Source organism: Ovis canadensis, chromosome 2, assembly GCF_042477335.2.
Source record: "Ovis canadensis isolate MfBH-ARS-UI-01 breed Bighorn chromosome 2, ARS-UI_OviCan_v2, whole genome shotgun sequence".
NCBI lineage: Eukaryota > Metazoa > Chordata > Mammalia > Artiodactyla > Bovidae > Ovis > Ovis canadensis.
The window spans coordinates 237,923,727-237,940,490 of NC_091246.1; the positions used below are offsets into that span (position 1 = coordinate 237,923,727).

Sequence of the window (16,764 nt, forward strand, 5' to 3'; positions counted from 1 at the left end):
GCAAGCTGGATCTAAAACAATTGTGTTCCACAGATGTTTAATACACCACAGTACAGCATAAACTAAGAATTAAAAGTAAGTGTAATTTAAATCAGGTGATTTAGTGAAATAATAATTAACACAGCATTCCTTTTTGAAGAACATCAGTTTAAACAGTTGGGCTTCCCTCGTAGTTCAGTGGGTAAAGAATCTGCCTGCAATGCAGGAGACCTGGGTTTGATCCCTGGGTTGGGAAGATCCCCTGGAGAAGGAAATGGCTACCCACTCCAGTATTCTTGCCTGGAGAATCCCATGGACAGAGGAGCCTGGCAGGCTACAGTCCATGGGGTCACAAGAGTCGGACATGACTTAGTGACTAAAGCAACCAATTTAGATCTGAGAACATTAAAACCCACAGGGAACTGATGTATTGTTAGGACAAACTTGGGAGTAGATGCTTACTATTCTCTGACAGTTTTCTTTTTCCAACAGGGGTTTTTCTTTTTTCATTTATTTATTTTCTTATTTATGTGTTTATCTGTACTTTTTCTGGAGTCTTGGACTTTGAGCTAACTTTAGTGATAGTCATTGTTGGAGATACAGGGGTGCAGGTCCTCAGCTTGTCCTCCGAACATGCTTTCCTTGTGGCCAAGTTCACAAAATGGAGCACTGTCCCCTGGCTTCCTTGAGCTCTTCCAGGCGAAGTCAGGATTGGTGAAGGGGCAGGAGCTGTCCAGTCAACAGAATAGTGGCTCATCACCTGCCAAGTCCATTCCTCCAAGAGTTGACCAGGCTCTTAGCTACATATTCATTAACTTTGAACCCACTTTTAATCTTCAGAATTGTGCCTTCTTACATCTACTGTAAGTTAGGATGAGCAGATCAGATTCACAAATGGATAGTTTTAAGAAGAGAGGATTTATCATTTCACTTAGTAGTCATACAAATATACACAAATGCTAACTCTCTACATGAAAAGATACCTATGTATGGAAATTGGAATGCATTAACTTGACATCTCTTTCTAGGGCTCTCTTGTAACCTGGAAGTCTGTATTTATACTTTTATTCATTCATTGTTTTTAAGGACTGTCAAGATTCTTGTACAAACCTGGTCCCTGTACCAAAAGTGGTGTACAATGTTCTCACTAAGCTGGAGAAGACATTTAACCTGTCACTTCTGGAAGCTTTGTTCAGCGACGTCAACATGCAGGAATATCCTGATTTAAATCATATTCGCAAAAGCTTTGAAAATGGTAATTAGCTTATTTTCTACCTTTTGATGTTCAAGGTCAATTCTGTTCAACAAGTATATATTGAGCTCCCATCACGTGCCATACCTGGTACTGAGCAGTGGGGATATAACAGTTAACAAAGCACACTTGGGTCTTCTCAAATCAAACCTAGGTCTTCTACGTTTCAGGCAGATTCTTCACCATCTGAGCCACCAAGTTCTTCTCAAAGCTCATGTTATAAAGGCTATGGTACAACACCCACCTGGAGGTCTGCTTAACTAGACGCTTAGACTCATGGGAGGACCCGAGCCACAGTGCCATCCAGTTTAGATAGAAGGACAAGTGACAGGCTGGCAGTGGCCTGCACAGCAGTCCACTGAGTTGGTTACTACCCATCTGAAGCTTAGCTATGGGTATAGGATCCATCCTGGCTTAGAAACAGCAGATCAACAGGGTCAGTATCTCAACAACTCCAGAATCATAGCTTTCAGGGACCCCCTAGAGGGACAAGCCAGATTATAAGAATCACCACAGCCCAAGAATGTGGTGATTCAAAGAAGACCCAAGAATAGTCCATAAGTAGACCCTCCCAGTCCCATGTCATTTTAAGCCCTCAAACCCTGGGTTGACCTGGTAACACAGAAGAAAGGCCACTTTCATCAGATTTCTAGAGTGATTAGCACAAAAGTTAACTTATATCAAATTTCCCCTTAAAGGAAAAATGGTTTTAATCATATTTTCTCCTCAAATAATCACAAAGGCTATTCTCTTCCAGGGCTTATTTTTGGTGCCACATATAACTAAATGTTGACTTTTTCCTGAGAAGGTATAATTTATCCTTTTTAAATGCTAATGACTCACATCTACACTTGCTGCCAACCCCTTGACCCTGGCAGAGGTCACTGCTGTCCACAAGAGCTTGGGTCAGTGACTAAACTCCAGAGGATGGGGACTGTGTTCAGGGCATGATATCTCTCCTGTTTCTAGGTTCCCCCTTCATCCCTGTCTCATGTGCTGAAGTCCTCCGGCCCTTAGGCCTCCTTCACCTTTTCGGGGCTTTGGGCCACTGTCCTCCTCATACCTGCCATCTGATTTTGCCGGAACTTGACCCATGCTCTGGGGAAGACAAAGTAGTACCCGTGGCTCCCACAGTCCTGTCCATCCCACCCCTTAGTGGGCATTTTCCCAGGAGGCGCTCCTGCCATCAGCTCTGAGGCAGCGTCCCACCATGTCTCCTTCCCAGACTCCTCGCAGTGATCTACCCACTAGGCCCCTTGGTTTATTTCCTTCCTCCTACATCTCCTAAGTTACCTACATGCAGGGTCTCTGGACTGGTGTCCTGGCCTCCTCTTATTGGCAGCCTCTTGGGTCCGTGGTCCAGGAGTCGTGGGGATGCCCTGCAGTACCGCAATAGGCAATCCCTGCGTGCAGCTTCAGAGTTTCCTTTTTTGTGGGATCTGGACCACTCTGGGAGCTCCAACTAGCAACCCCAGCATGCCCCCCACCCCCTCTGGTTTGTCTCTTTGGAAACTGAGCATCCTCTCCAACACAATTAAGCCCAAACCTCCTCTTATCTAGAGCTCTCTTTAAAGTCTTTGGGCTTTCTCTTTCACACGCGCACACACAGACACACACACACCTCTCTAGGATCCTAGTCATTCTCCAGAAGAAATTTGTTTCTTTCTTACATTTTGAACAGTGCAGTTAACACATTTCACTTCCCCTATTTATTTTGACATGTATTGTCCGCATGGTGTGATATTTATTGTACATGACTGACAGCCTCAGGATGTTCCCAGGACTCCTTTGTCCTTATATTTGAGTGGCTCATTTCTATGCAGGGAACATAACTGCTCCCTTGCTGGGGTTTCTCTTTTATGTCCAAGGATGATGGGGGAACTTTACCATGAAGGTTGGGATCCACTGAGCTCTAAGTGACCCAAGAGCTGGAAATACCTAAATGTATAATTCTGAGATGATGTTCCTGGTCTCTGGTGGAGATCTCTAATTGTGTTTTCTCTTTCTCTTTTCAGCAATCCAAGAGAAACTTAGTTATGAAGAAACTGATGGAGAAGAGAGGGAGGAGAGGCCTGCCATCCAACTGAGCCTTGAGCAAGGTGATTGAGACCAAGAACAAACCAATTCTCCCTTGCTAAGAGGAAAAAGAGAAGGGGAGGTGGAGGCCCGAGTCCTGCGCAAAGATTGAGAATCAGGGAAGAAACGATGAAGGACCACGGAGAAGGCAGGCAGGGATGAGCATCTGACCAGAGGCTAAGTCCTGGAAGAGTAGCTATGACAAGAGGTTTTTGCCTCAAATACCAAGACAAAGGAAGAGGAACCCAAGGTGTCAGTAACCAGATTTAAAGAGAATGACTGCCTGGAAGTCATTGTGATTTAGAAAGAATCCTATAGGAGAAGATCAATGTCAAGGTGTGATGGGCTAATCGCTATGGGCCCAAGGTCAATGTAAGAGAGGAGGCCATTGATGATGGCAGCAGAAAGGACTGACTTAAATGTGGGGGAGGTTGTTCAAGAGCAGGAATATTCAAGGAGAAAGGTGGTCATATGGATTCAGTGGTGAGGAATGGTAGAGATGCAGAGGAGAAAATGTGGGTATTTGAGAGAGGGGGGAGAAGAAAAAGAAGAAATGAAAGGAGAAAGGGGTCAAGGACACAACAAAAACAAGCAAAGTAATAACAGCCCACTTGATTGAAAGTTTCTTCTGGCAGTTGTGGGTTTAGTGCCATTGGATGGTATTATCACTTATGTGCCCATTTTGCAGATAAGGAAGCTGAAATCTAGAAAGACCATGTATGTAGTTGGCCTGGGATCAAATGAGCAAGGATGGAACCAGGCATTCTGAACCCAGAGCCTGTGTTTTCAACCCTGGATACTCCCTGGTAGCCTAATGGGACAGACAGGACCCAGAAACAAGAGGAGGGCAATATACAAAGAGGGAAGTGAAGTGAAAGTCACTCTGTCATGTCTGACTCTTTTCGACTCCATGGACTGTAGCCCACCAGGCTCCTCTATCCATGGGATTTCCCAAGCAAGAATACTGGAGTGCATTGCCATTCTGGAGAAAGTGGAGGGGAATCAGATGTTGAATCCTCAGGGAGAGGCTAACAAGACAGATTAAACAGATTTGTACAGGGAGGGAGTGGACGAAGAGAGGGTGGGGACTTTGTAGGAAGTAAGGTAAGGTCACCAGTCAGGGCAACTCTAGGGACGAAGGCCGGTTCACCATGGCTGTGGAAGTCAAGATAAGCCATCGCTAGGTACTGAATGGCTGGTGGAGATCATGCAGTGAGATGGCCTGGCCAAAGCCCTCTCAGCCAGGAGTGCCCCTGACCTGCCTTCCACTCGAGGATTTGGGGTCAGGCTACAAGAGTTGGATGAGATCCATCAGACCCAGATGGCCTCTGTATTGTTGTCTACCGGGGGTCTCAAGAAAAAGAAAGAAAAGAAAAGGGGAATTAGGGGAGGGTGGCTCTTCATTCCCTACTTCAATTTCTGAAATAAATTTTAAATTTTCCCCCTAGGAACTTCCAGAGGCCTGACTTGGTCTGGTGGAGGATCCTCATCTTCTGATGGTCTGTTGCTGACTCTGTTGTGTGTGATGCTCTGCTGCTTGTGCCCCTTCTAGGCTGTGCTGGGGGCGGAGTGGCTGCTTCTTTGTGTCAGAAATCTGTTAGTATTTGCACCTGCAGTTTCTCCAAGGGTCAGTACTCTGAGTTGCTGGAAGGTCGCTGCTTCTGGGCTCCTTAAATGCACTTGCTGCCAGTCCCCAGGGACTCTGGGCCTGACTGTTTTGCCCCAGCATCCGGCTTCACCATTTTCTGTTCTGCTTTTTTGATCAGGCAGTGATCTTGGTGCTTCGATGTCATGTCTGGCAGAAACCAGTGCTACAACCAGAACAGTGGAAGAAGCAGGTGATGGACGTTCCTCGGGGCAGGGGGTGGGGGTGGGGGAGGGGGAGTCCTCCCATCACTTCAATTAACCCATAACATTCTTAATGATGTTATTATTTAAATTTTATTGCTCAGCTTTCTCATTTGTAATATAGAGATATTACACGCAGATTGTCATGAGGTTATGAAATGGAACAAGGATGGGAATGCATTTAACAGTCACTAGGTATTCACTGGGTTTCCCTGGTGGCTCAGTGGCACTGTTGACAATAGCTAGGACGTGGAAACAACCTAGATGTCCATCGGCAGATGAATGGATAAGGAAGTTGTGGTACAAATACACGATGAAATATTGCTCAACTATTAAAAAAAGAACACATTTGAGCCAGTTTTAATGAGTTGGATGAAACTGGAGCCTATTATACAGAGTGAAGTAAGCCAGAAAGAGAAACACCAATACAGTATATTAACGCACAGATATGGAATTTAGAAAGAGGGTAACGATGACCTATATGCAAGACAGCAAAAGAGACACAGATATAGAGAACAGACTTTTGGACTATGGAGGAGAAGGCAAGGGTGGGACAATATGAGAGAACAGCATTGAAACACGTATATCACCGTATGTAAAACAGATGACCAGCGCAAGTTCGATGATGAAGCAGGGCACTCAAAGCTGGTGCTCTAAGACAACCCAGAGGGACGGGGTGGGGAGGAAGGTGGGAGGGGGGTTCAGGATGGTGGGACACATGTGCACCCATGGTTGATTCATGTCGATGTATGGCAAAAACCATCAAAATATTGTAAAGTAATTAGCCTCCAATTAAAGTTAATAAGTTAATTTAAAAAAAAAAAAAGGAGAATCTGCCTGCAATGCCGGAGACCCAGGTTCAGTCCCTGGGTCAGGAAGATCCTCTGGAGAAGGGAATGACTACCCACTCCAGTATTCTTGCCTGGTAAATCCCATGGACAGAGGAGCCTGGCAGGCTACAGTCCGTGGGGTTGCAAAAGAGTAGGACACACCTTAGCAACTAAACAACAACAAGGTACTCAGTACATGTTTGTTCCCTGAATAAAAAGTACTGGTACAAAAAGTATATGTAATGATTTGATTTTTTTGATCATGGTATCCCATATATTGATGCAGCCAGTTCATTTAATCTTCCCCCAAACCTGAAAATGTGTATATATTATCCTTGTTTTTCAGATGAAAAAGAATCAGCTTAGAGAATTCAGTTATTTGTACAAGTTCACCCAGCTGAAAATTAGGATTGAGCGCTGCTCTACGCAGTGTCACAGCAGGAATTCAGGGGCCCGTAGCCTGGCTTCAGCTTCTACCTCAAGATCTTGGGGTAGTGACTAGCCCTCTTTGTTCCTCCGTTTCATCATCTGTAAAATGGACATGATAATAGCACCTATTTCAGAAGGTGATGGATTTTAAACAAGTTACATCATATAAAGCGTTCACAGTCTTGTCTGGGGCTATATCAGTGTTCCATGCATTTGTCGTTATTACTACCTTTAATCATCATCTTTATTTGTGTCTGGTGCCAGAGTCCATGCTTTTAACTGTTACATTCATGGTACGCTTTGAGATTTTTTTCTCTCATAGGTGTTCATTGGATTTACTGATTCCCCAGGCTGGAAAAGCAGTGAGAATAGCCCAGGAAGATAGATTGAAGGTCATAGTTTTCCCTGCTTACAGCACACTACTCTATAACAAATTTTAAGTCTTTATTCCATGACTCACCTTAGTAAGGAAGGAGCATAGAGGAGTCTTAGGAAACTACGTACAACATGAAAGGCTCTTACTATGTAGCTTCCCTTAGGGATGTATTACTTTAAAAAGAATGTTCTAAATTAGTAATATGTTTTTATAAAAGAAATTTCAAAGTGACTTTTGAAAGCACAGTAATACTTTTTTGCTACTTTAGCTTTTTTGAAGGGTATTTGCTTTACAGAACTTGGTGGTTTTCTGTTAAATACTAACAAGAATCAGCCATAGGTACACCCATGTCCCCTCCCTCCCATTTTCCTCCCCATCCCACTCCTCTAGATTGTCACAGAGCCCATTTGAGTTCCCTGAGTCATACAGCAAATTCCCATTGGTTATCTATATTATATACAGTATTGTAAGTTTCCATTTTACTCTCTCCTTTATTTCATCCTTTCCCTCCTCCTCACTCCACGTCCATATGTCTGTTTCTCTCCTGCTGCCCTGAAAATTTATTGATCAGTATAATCTTTCTAGATTCCATATGTAGGTGTCAGTATACAATATTTATATTTCTCTTTCTGACTTACTTCACTCTGTATAACAGGCCCTAGGTTCATCCTCCTCATTAGAACTGACTCAAATGCATTTCTTTGTACCGCCGAGTAATACTCCCCTGTTATCTGTAGATGGACACCCAGATTGTTTCCATGTTCTAGCTATTGTAAAAAATGACACAATGGACATTAGGGTACATGTGTCTTTTTCAATTGTGGTTTCCTCAGGGTATATGCCTAGGAATGGGATTGCTGGGTCATATGATGGTTTCATTCCTAGCTTTTTCAGGAATCTCCATACCGTCTTCCATAGTGGCTGCATCAATTTACATTCCCACCAGCAATGTGAGAGGGTTCCCTTTTCTCCACACCCTCTCTAGCATTTATCGTTTGTAGACTTTCTGACATTGGCCATTCTGACTGGTGTAAGGTGGTTATCTCATTGTAGTTTCAATTTGCATTTCTCTAATAATGAGCAGTGTTGAGCGTATTTTCATATGTTTGTTAGCTATTTGTATGTCTTCTTTGGAGAAATGTCCGTTTTGGTCTTATTCCCACTTTTCGATTGTTTTTTTTTTTTTTCTGGTATTGAGTTGTACTAGCTGCTTGTATATTTTGGAAATTAATTCTTTGTCAGTTGTTTCCTTTGAGATTATTTTCTCCCATTCTTGTTTATAGTTTCCTTTGCTGAAAAACACAGTAATACTTTTAACAAATCACATTTATTCAAAACGTTGAGTTAAAAATACATATGGATGAATATATATTGCCCATTCATCTGCTATTACAGCTGATGGAAACAGGGAAGGATAAGCGGATGGAATTGTGACAAGCAATGAGTAGAAGAGAAAGGATTCAGTGTGTGTGTGTGTGTGTGTGTGTGTGTGTGTGTGTGTGTGTGTAGGGTGTGGAGAGAGGAGGCAATGAAGTTCTCTGAAATTCACAGCATGGTCTGGGAGCACCCTTACCAGGAAATGAAATCCCAGAGCATCTTGATGTTGGGGAACAAGGAATATAAAGAGAGAAACTTCAACCTAGGACCCAAATGATACACAGCAAGTCACCAGTAAATGTGTTCGAGCATCTGACCTGACAAGGTGGGCTGACGTGCCCAGGTGAGAGGAGCACTGTGTCTCACGCCCGCCCCCCACCCCAAGGGGAGGCTCCCAGTCCTGAGGATATGGCACAAATCAGGCACCAGGACCCACATTCCATACTAAAACTTTGGGAAATAATTTTAAATCATGCTTCATGTTAATTACTTTGTTCAGAAAAATAACATTAAGAGAGAAAAATCCAAACTGCAGTGAAAAACATGTCTATGTGTTCACACATTATTGAGGCTGGAGGGGACAGAGTGGGAAAGGTTGATGGAATCAGTGAGGACCAGAGATGGTTGCCATGGAGGAAGGGCGTGTGTGCTGGTCCTGGGTGGTTTGCCTGGGGATTCAGTCCTTCCCCTCCCCTGCTCTGCTCGGCCCTCTGTCTCTGGCTGCTGGCCCCTGCGGACTTGTTTTTCAGCTCCCCTTGCTGCTGACTCCCTGCTGGGTTCCTAACATGCAGACTCTGGCAGGAGAGTGGGAGTAAGGGAGCAGCCAGGTGTTTCTCCATCACTGCCTCCAGCCGCAATTCTGGCAGCAGCCACATCTCAGCCTTGACTGCACCTTCCACAAAGCAGGCAAATCATGGTCCAGCCTCTGCCTGCCCAGTGACCTCAGCCCGTGATCTCCTCTATCCCTCCCGTAGCTTCCTGCTAACTCTTCTTTATGTTGTCACGTTCTTCCCCTTGGTCTTCTGTGCTCTTCCGTCAGCTGTGTAGCCAATCCCTGGATTAAATATCCTCTGCTCTAAAAACTTGGAGTGCTTTGTATTTTCCTGTTGGATTCTGCTGGACGTTGGAAGAAAATAAAATATTTATAAATCAAAATGTGGTTTAGGTACAGCCTCCCCTGAAAATAGACTCTCAGATTACCTCAGTGAAACAGAAGAGATAAATACAAAGAGGAATGATACACCCAGCAACCAGAACGATGCCCTGGAAAGCCAACAAGCAAATGAACAGTGTGACCAAGAATCTGAACCAGCAGGTAAGGCTGGCTGGCTTTGCCTGGGGAGTAGAGATGCTTACCACGGGGGAAGGGTACGTCCAGGACGTGCTGGTCCTGGGAGGTTTGCCCAGGGATTCGGTCCTTACCCTCTTAAAGGGGTCAGGAGGGCCTGACTGGTGGCAGAGAATGAATTCATGCACCACTTAAGGAAACATCTATTAACAAAGAAAGGGGAAATTACCCGGACACGGAGGGCAGGAACTGAGCCTGATGTACTGATGGGAAAGACCTGGAGGAAGAAAGGGAGAAAAGAAAGACTAGGAAGGTGAAGTGTCCCAGCCCCACCGAGGAAGAGAAGCAGAAACAAGGGTCAGGGAGAGACTGGCTCCAGAGTCAGTGCAGCGCGGCACTTTCGTGGGGTAAAGTAGCAATAAAGGCAGACAGGCTCAAAGCAGACACATGAGAAGGAAAGGGAAGTTGGGGAAGAGGCAAGAAAATGGAAATAGGGCAAAGCAAAGCTCTGCTGGATGTAGCTGTGCTCTTCTTTATTTTCAGAGTTCTGTGAACCAGCACCTATCCAATCAAATGATGCAGATGCCGGGGAGGAGACACCCAACCCATTGCCTTCTAACAAAGAAAGTAATTATTACTTACCTTACCTATTTTCTTTCTTTTTTTAATTTTTATTTTATCCTTTTTTTTTTAATGGCCATGTTACATGCACGTGAGATCTTAGTTTCCTGAACAGGATTGAGCCCATGTCCCCTGCATTGGAACCGCAGTCTTAACCATTGAATTGCCAGGGAAGTGTCATATCTTACCAATTTTCTAATTATAGCTTTGTTTTTCTAAGAGCCTAAAAGCTTTCCTTTGCTCTCCCATACTACCTCACCCCTTCCAGATCCTAACACCATCCAAGACAATGCAGCCTTACCCACAAGCTCCAGCTGATTTAGCAGGTGTAAATTGCAATGGAGAACGAAAGTTGAACTCTGGTGGACAGGGTGTCCCTGGGAAGACAGTGCAAAAAGGAAGAATAGGAAAAGGTGGACTGGGAGCATCAAATAACAAAGTACAAGAATGAGATAGATTTCAGATACATTGACATGGAATCCAAATAATGCCATGTTGTGGAGTTGATGAAAAGAATTAAGTTGCAACTTCCTTTTCAGAAGTTATAGCAAAAACACGGAAATCACGTAAGATGCTGCAGGTCGGATTTGCATGAAAGGAAGCTCAGATGAAGGGCCTTCTAGAAAGAAAGTAACAGGTAGAGGAATGTGGTGCTTTGGACACTGGCGAAACAGGGAGAACTTTGGTGATGATCTGAGAGCTTAAATGAGGAAAATATATAAAATGACATAATTGACACAGAGGAGACATACAGAGTATTAATATGACCTCTGAGAATAGGAGAATAGGAGAAAGGGAACTTAATAGAGAATGGATACATTGAAAAAGCAAGTAGGGGACAGCAGGGTCAGGTCAAGGGTGAGACCCTGGGGCACACCTAAGGACTGTCTTACTAGTGGCACCTTCGTGAGTCCTGGGCACCTCCTTTGCCTCATCCTAGACACTGCTAGGTCTTGGGGACAGTGATTTTTAAAATGCAGAGGAAAAGAGATGAATAGAGAAAGATATTAATGAAAAAGAATACCAAAAAAAAAAAAAAAACAGGAAACTGGAGGTGGGAGAGGCACAAAGAGGATAACTTGACAACAAATGAAAAATTGGTAGAGAGCGGACCATACAGAGAGAGGAGACAAACCAAGACGCTATCCCATTAGAGGAGACTGTCATCAAAGAGGAGGCATGAGGAGTCTGTAATGATCAAAATAGCCCTGGAACCCCCTAGATAAAAACAGACCTCTCCCCAGTCATCTTCACCCTCCCCACAGTCTCCACAACACCCATGAGCTATTGTTTCTTGAATGTACATCTTCAGCCTCCACTTGATCTCTAGACTTATTCCGCCAAGTGCCTGGAGATCTTTATTCAAAGATCTGTTGGAAGGATTTCCCTAGTAGTCCAGGGGTTAGGGCTCCGTGCTTCCACTGCAGGGGGCGAAGGTTAGATCCCTGGTTGGGGAATTGAGATCCCACGTGCCACACAGCATGGCCAAAAAAAAAGGTCTGTTGGACATCTCAATTCAGAAGCCATATCTATAACTATCTATTGCTGTGTAACTAACAGTCACAAAACTGAGCAGATTAAACCAATCATGGTTTTCCTTCTCACTTCCATCGATTCTAACTTTAAAATCTTTCCAGCTTGTCCAATTGTTCTCCAGTCTTTGCCGTGCCCATGCTAAGTCGCTCCAGTCGTGTCCGACTCTGCTACCCCATGGGCTGTAGCCCACCAGACTTCTCTGTCCCTGGGATTTCCCAGGCAAGAATACTGGAGTAGGTGGTCATGCCCGCCTCCTGGGGACCTTCCCGACGCAGGGATTGATTCTGAGTCTTTACAAGTCTCCTGCATTGGCGGGCGAGTTCTTTACCACGAGGCTCGCTGTGATCCACGTCTTGTCACTTCTCACTTCAAATAGAAGGACAGTCTCCTGCTCGTTCCTTCCTCCTGTCTCACTTCCTTCAGATTCACCCTCTGCATTTTAGCTCAGTAGACCTTTCCAAAATGCAGACCAGTTCATAAGGTTCTCCTGTTTAAAGCCCAATGCCATCCCTGGGTTGGGAAGATCTCCTGGGGGAGGGCATGGCAACCCACCCCAGTATTCTTGCCTGGGAAATCCCATGGACAGAGGATCCTGGCGGGCTACAGTCCATGGGATTGCAAAGAGTCAGACATGACTTGGCACGCATGCACGCACCTTCTTGTGGCCCTCAGCATGAAGTCAAAGCTGCAGGTGTGGAGTACTGACACATACCTACCAGCTGTGTATTTCCCCATTAAACTACATTCCCATCACACCAAACTCCTTTTAGTTACTTAAATTTGACAAGCTCTCTCAACCATCCCTGCCTTTTCATATGCTTTTGGAAAACAGTTTTGTATAATCTTTCAAAGTAGAAAATACAGGTAGCTTATGACTTAGCAATTACACTTTTCAACAAATCAACAGAAATGTATATTATCACCACACACACAAAAGAATGTTCACCATAGCATTATTTGTCATAGTCTAAAACTTGAGCCAACACAAATGGAGATTTTTTAGTTTTATTTTTTAATGGATAATTTCTGTAATGGAATGTTATACAGCAGTGAGAAAATACATATAACTGGATACAGATGACTATTGCACACATAATGTTGATAAAAGAAGCTAAATCCATATCCACCCTGCCCCCAAAAGAATAGACAGAACAAGAGTGAATGATTCCACTCAAGAGTGTTAGTCACTCAGTCATGTCGGACTCTTTGCCACCACCTGGACTGTAGACCATCAGGTTCCTCTCTCCAAGGAATTTCCTAGGAAAGAATACTAGCGTGGGCTGTCTTTCCCTTCTTCAGGGGACCTTCCTGACCCAAGGATCAAACCCGGACTCCTGCATTGCAAGCAGATTCTTTACCATCTGAGCCACTAGGGAAGCTCTGATTCCACTTAGAGTTGAGAGGGGCATGAAGAAATGGACAGAGTTGAGCAGCAAACAGGAAAAGGGTGGGGTGGAGCCTCCCTCTGTAGTAAGATGACAGGAAGAAGACTTCTTAATGCTAGTGAGCTCCTTTTGGGGGAGACAAATTAAATTTTTTCATTTGTTAAAATTTGATCTAGGAGCAAAGGCATCCAACTATGGACTACAAATCAATTCCTGTTCTGTCCATCTAGTGGATATAAAGAAGGAAAAGCCATTTTTTAACTCAGAAGTTCAACTGCGAGCCCAAGCAAGGACTGGCTATAACCGAGTATCTGACATAATAGGTAAGGTTGACAAAGAGAAAGTGGAGTTGGGGGTCATGGGAACCAGGCAAGAGGCTGGGGAATCAGGGTCCAGCCAGCCAGTCCAGGTGGCCTTGGGTAGAGGAAAGAAGGGCAGGGAACCAGCACCCTGTGCTGTGAGTTTAGCAGAAGAGATTCCCCAGGGACCCAAAAAATACCAGAAGGCAGATGATGGGTAATAAATATTGATGTCCAGGAGATTATTTCCAAAGTAAGAGAGGAAAGCATAAGAAAGAAACGGAGGGAAAAAGTAGAGAGCCAAGATATTCAAGAGAGTAGATGGAAAAGAAACACGTGAAGACAAAGTGAGGTATCAAGAGATACCGCCCCTGGAATGAGAGGCATAAGTAAGGAAAAGGGGCCAATTGGAAAGTGAAGAAGTAAAATGAGAATGGAAGAAAGAGGTAGAATGGAGTAGAGGGTCAGAGGTAGATCTAGGGTGGGGGTGAGGGGTAGCAGGAGGGTGGGGCACGGAAGTGTGGGCCCTCTGCGTGTGAGCGTCATCACTGTTCATGCAGGACCAGGAGCAACCTGCAGCTCACCCACATTCAAGCACAGACCACGTGCCTTGAATTAACTTAGCTTCTAGGTCTCCCCGGTGCCCTCATTCTGGGGTTTCCTGCTGTGTGGGCCCACCCTGAGATCCTAAGGGGAAGTTGTTCCTCTGTGCAGTGATCAGCAGTGAGGACTCTGCAGAATCCAGTGATGGAGACGAGTTCCCAGAACCCTCCACGTCAACACCAAGGATAACTGGTAAGGAAGTGGGAGAGCAAGGCCAGGGCTGCAGGAATCTGCACGAGAGCTACTGTTTCTGGAGCATCTTACTCGGAGCCCTTTCTGAACCATGGATCCAATTTTTCTCGGAATCGTATCCTCTGAATTTTACTGTTATGGGAAATGCAGGATGATATGAAATCTCTATCTGAGGATGAGGTCTATTAACTGATGGTTGTTGCCATTTAGTCACTCAGTAATGTCCAACACTTTTGCGATTCCAAGGACTTTAGTCCATCGGGCTCTTCTGTCCATGGGATTTCCCAGGCAAGAATACTGGAATGGGTTGCTATTTCTTTCTCCACTATTCATTGATGGGTCCCATTAATTAATACATGTTTTCTATTTTATTACATAAAGAAAGAAATTTTAAAAGTAATGGGTGTGTTTAAAACTACTAGTTGCTGTGTCTATAAGACGTTAGATTTTTTCAATGATTTTATTTATTACATATTTATTCCTGGCCGTGCTGGGTCTCCATTGCTGCCGTGGGTTTTCTCTGCTTATAGCGAGCAGGGGCTACTCTAGTGATGGGCCTTAGGCTCTCTCATTGCAGTGGCTTCTCTTGTTGGGGAGCACAGGCTCCAGGACACAAGGGCTTCAGTAATTGTGGCCCACGGGCTCAGCAGGTCAGGCTCCTCTAGAGCATGGACCCAGCGACTGAAGCACATGGGTTCAGTTGCTCCACTGCATTTGGGATCTTTCTGGATCAGGGATTGAACCCGAGTCTCCTGCTTGGCAGATGGATTCTTTACCACTGAGCCACCAGGGAAGCCCCCAAATGTTGGATTTATATGGTGATTTCTACCAAGAACAGAAAGTTAAATGTGGTTGGCAATGCACGGGTTAAGTGCACCAACTCTCAGCGCAGTTGAAAATCTGCTCATCACTTATACTCAGCCTCTATATACACAGGTCCTCATCCATGTTGTTGTTGTTTAGTTACTCATTCATGTCCAACTGTTTGAGACCCCTTGGACTACAGCACACCAGGCTTCCCTGTCCATCACCCACTCCCAGAGCTTGCTCAAACTCATATCCATTGAGTCAGTGGTGATGCCATCCAACCATCTCATCTTCTGTCGTCCCCTTCTCCTCCTGCCTTCACTCTTTCCCAGCATCAGGGCCTTTTCTAATGAGTCAGCTCTTCACATCAGGTGGCCAAAGTATTCGAGTTTCTGTTTCTCAATCCATGAATTCTACCAACTGTGGATTGTCTAGTGATGTAGTGTTTACTATGGAAAAAAAAATCTGAGTCTCATCTGGACCTGTGTAGCTCAAATCCATATTGTTCAAGTGTGAACTGTATTCCTTTATTGGAAAGTCATATTATTATCTGGATAAGGAAACGGCAACCCACTCCAGTATTCTTGCCTAGAAAATCCCATGGACGGAGGAACCTGATAGTCCATGGGGTCGCAAAGAGTCGGACATGACTGAGCGACTTCACTTTCACTTTCGTATTATTATCTGATCACAAACTTGAATCGTGTCACAAGATAACTCATCTAGCTCTCTATTATTACCAGAAATAAAGACTTCAGATAAGGTATTCTGAAACCCAAAGTGTTTTTGACAATTCTTCAGCAAGTCATGGCATATATAGTGATTTTTCAAAGGACTTTTTGCAAACAATCTTACAACAACCTTAAAGGGTAAGCAGGACAGACATTGCTATCATTGTTTCTAGATGAGAAAACACAATCACGTAAATGTTTCAAGGTCTCTAATAAGTCTCATGAGAGATGAAAGGGAATAACAAAGCTGGCATTCTGGATTCTACATTATTTCCTTTGTAAAACTGGAGCTCCAAATGATTCTCTAAATGCTGTTTCCTCAGTCCTGGCGACAGCCAGATTTGCCATAAGATCTGTATCTCTGTAGTGTACAAAGTGATTTTTTCCTCCCTTTCCACTTTCTAGACACAGACAATATTAGAAACATACCTATTTATAGAAACACACTAGGAAAAGTGCTAAAAAGAAGCAAAAATATTCCTTGATCTTGATGCTACAAAAGAGTAATATTTTAAATAAAATGTTCAATCTACTTACTCACTAGATTTACCAAGTATATGTTAGTTGCTCAGTTGTGTCCAACTCTGTGCGACTCTATGGACTGTAGCCTGCCAGGCTCCTCTGTCCATGGAATTCTGTAGGCAAGAATACTGGAGCTGGTTGCCATTCCCTTCTCCAGGGAATCTTTCCAACCCAGGGATCAAACCTGTGTCTCCCACATTGCCTGCAGAGTCTTTACCATCTGAGCCACCAGGGAAGCCCCAAGCAAAATATAAATTTGCTTCGGTTTTGGGGGAGTCCACCTTCTACTTTCATCTTAGTTGAGTAGGTAAATGGCTCTAAAATATAGTCCCCAAACAAATCTATGGTTCAGACACATAAGAAGATTATTTTCCAGGCTTGCAAATAGTTCAAAGGCAGCAGGTTGGCAGGGGGTGGAAGGAGGTGGGGAGAGGAGACTCAGTCTTGAACAGGCTTTCAAGGTACCCTACATGAGAAACAGCAGATGAATGACGTGTGAAAAAGACAGTAGAAGGGGTCAGAAGTAGAAGGCAGAGAAGGGTAGGATGGTTAAGTTTCAAGCAGAGCAAAGTCTCCCCTTGCATTTGAATTGTCTCTGCTGTGGGGAGAAGGG

At 44.3% G+C, this 16,764-nt stretch overlaps 1 protein-coding gene across 16 annotated transcripts in view; it reads left to right on the forward strand.

Moving 5' to 3' along the window:
• LOC138434250 (nuclear body protein SP140-like protein) overlaps nucleotides 1-16,764 on the forward strand; it is a 93,910-nt gene that overhangs the window by 33,253 nt on the left and 43,893 nt on the right. For 12 of the 16 annotated variants that reach the window (XR_011254691.1, XM_069578589.1, XM_069578590.1 and 9 more), the window contains exons 3-10: nucleotides 1,066-1,234; nucleotides 3,247-3,330; nucleotides 4,756-4,806; nucleotides 5,074-5,145; nucleotides 9,333-9,482; nucleotides 9,999-10,082; nucleotides 13,174-13,320; nucleotides 14,011-14,091. Coding sequence is in view for 15 of the 16 variants with exons in the window: in XM_069578589.1 (XP_069434690.1) it covers nucleotides 1,066-1,234; nucleotides 3,247-3,330; nucleotides 4,756-4,806; nucleotides 5,074-5,145; nucleotides 9,333-9,482; nucleotides 9,999-10,082; nucleotides 13,174-13,320; nucleotides 14,011-14,091 (838 nt within the window). In the remaining variant the exon portion in view is untranslated. The remainder of the gene's footprint in view (nucleotides 1-1,065; nucleotides 1,235-3,246; nucleotides 3,331-4,755; nucleotides 4,807-5,073; nucleotides 5,146-9,332; nucleotides 9,483-9,998; nucleotides 10,083-13,173; nucleotides 13,321-14,010; nucleotides 14,092-16,764) is intronic. The other 4 variants (XM_069578591.1, XM_069578595.1, XM_069578597.1 and 1 more) reach the window with 1 other exon arrangement.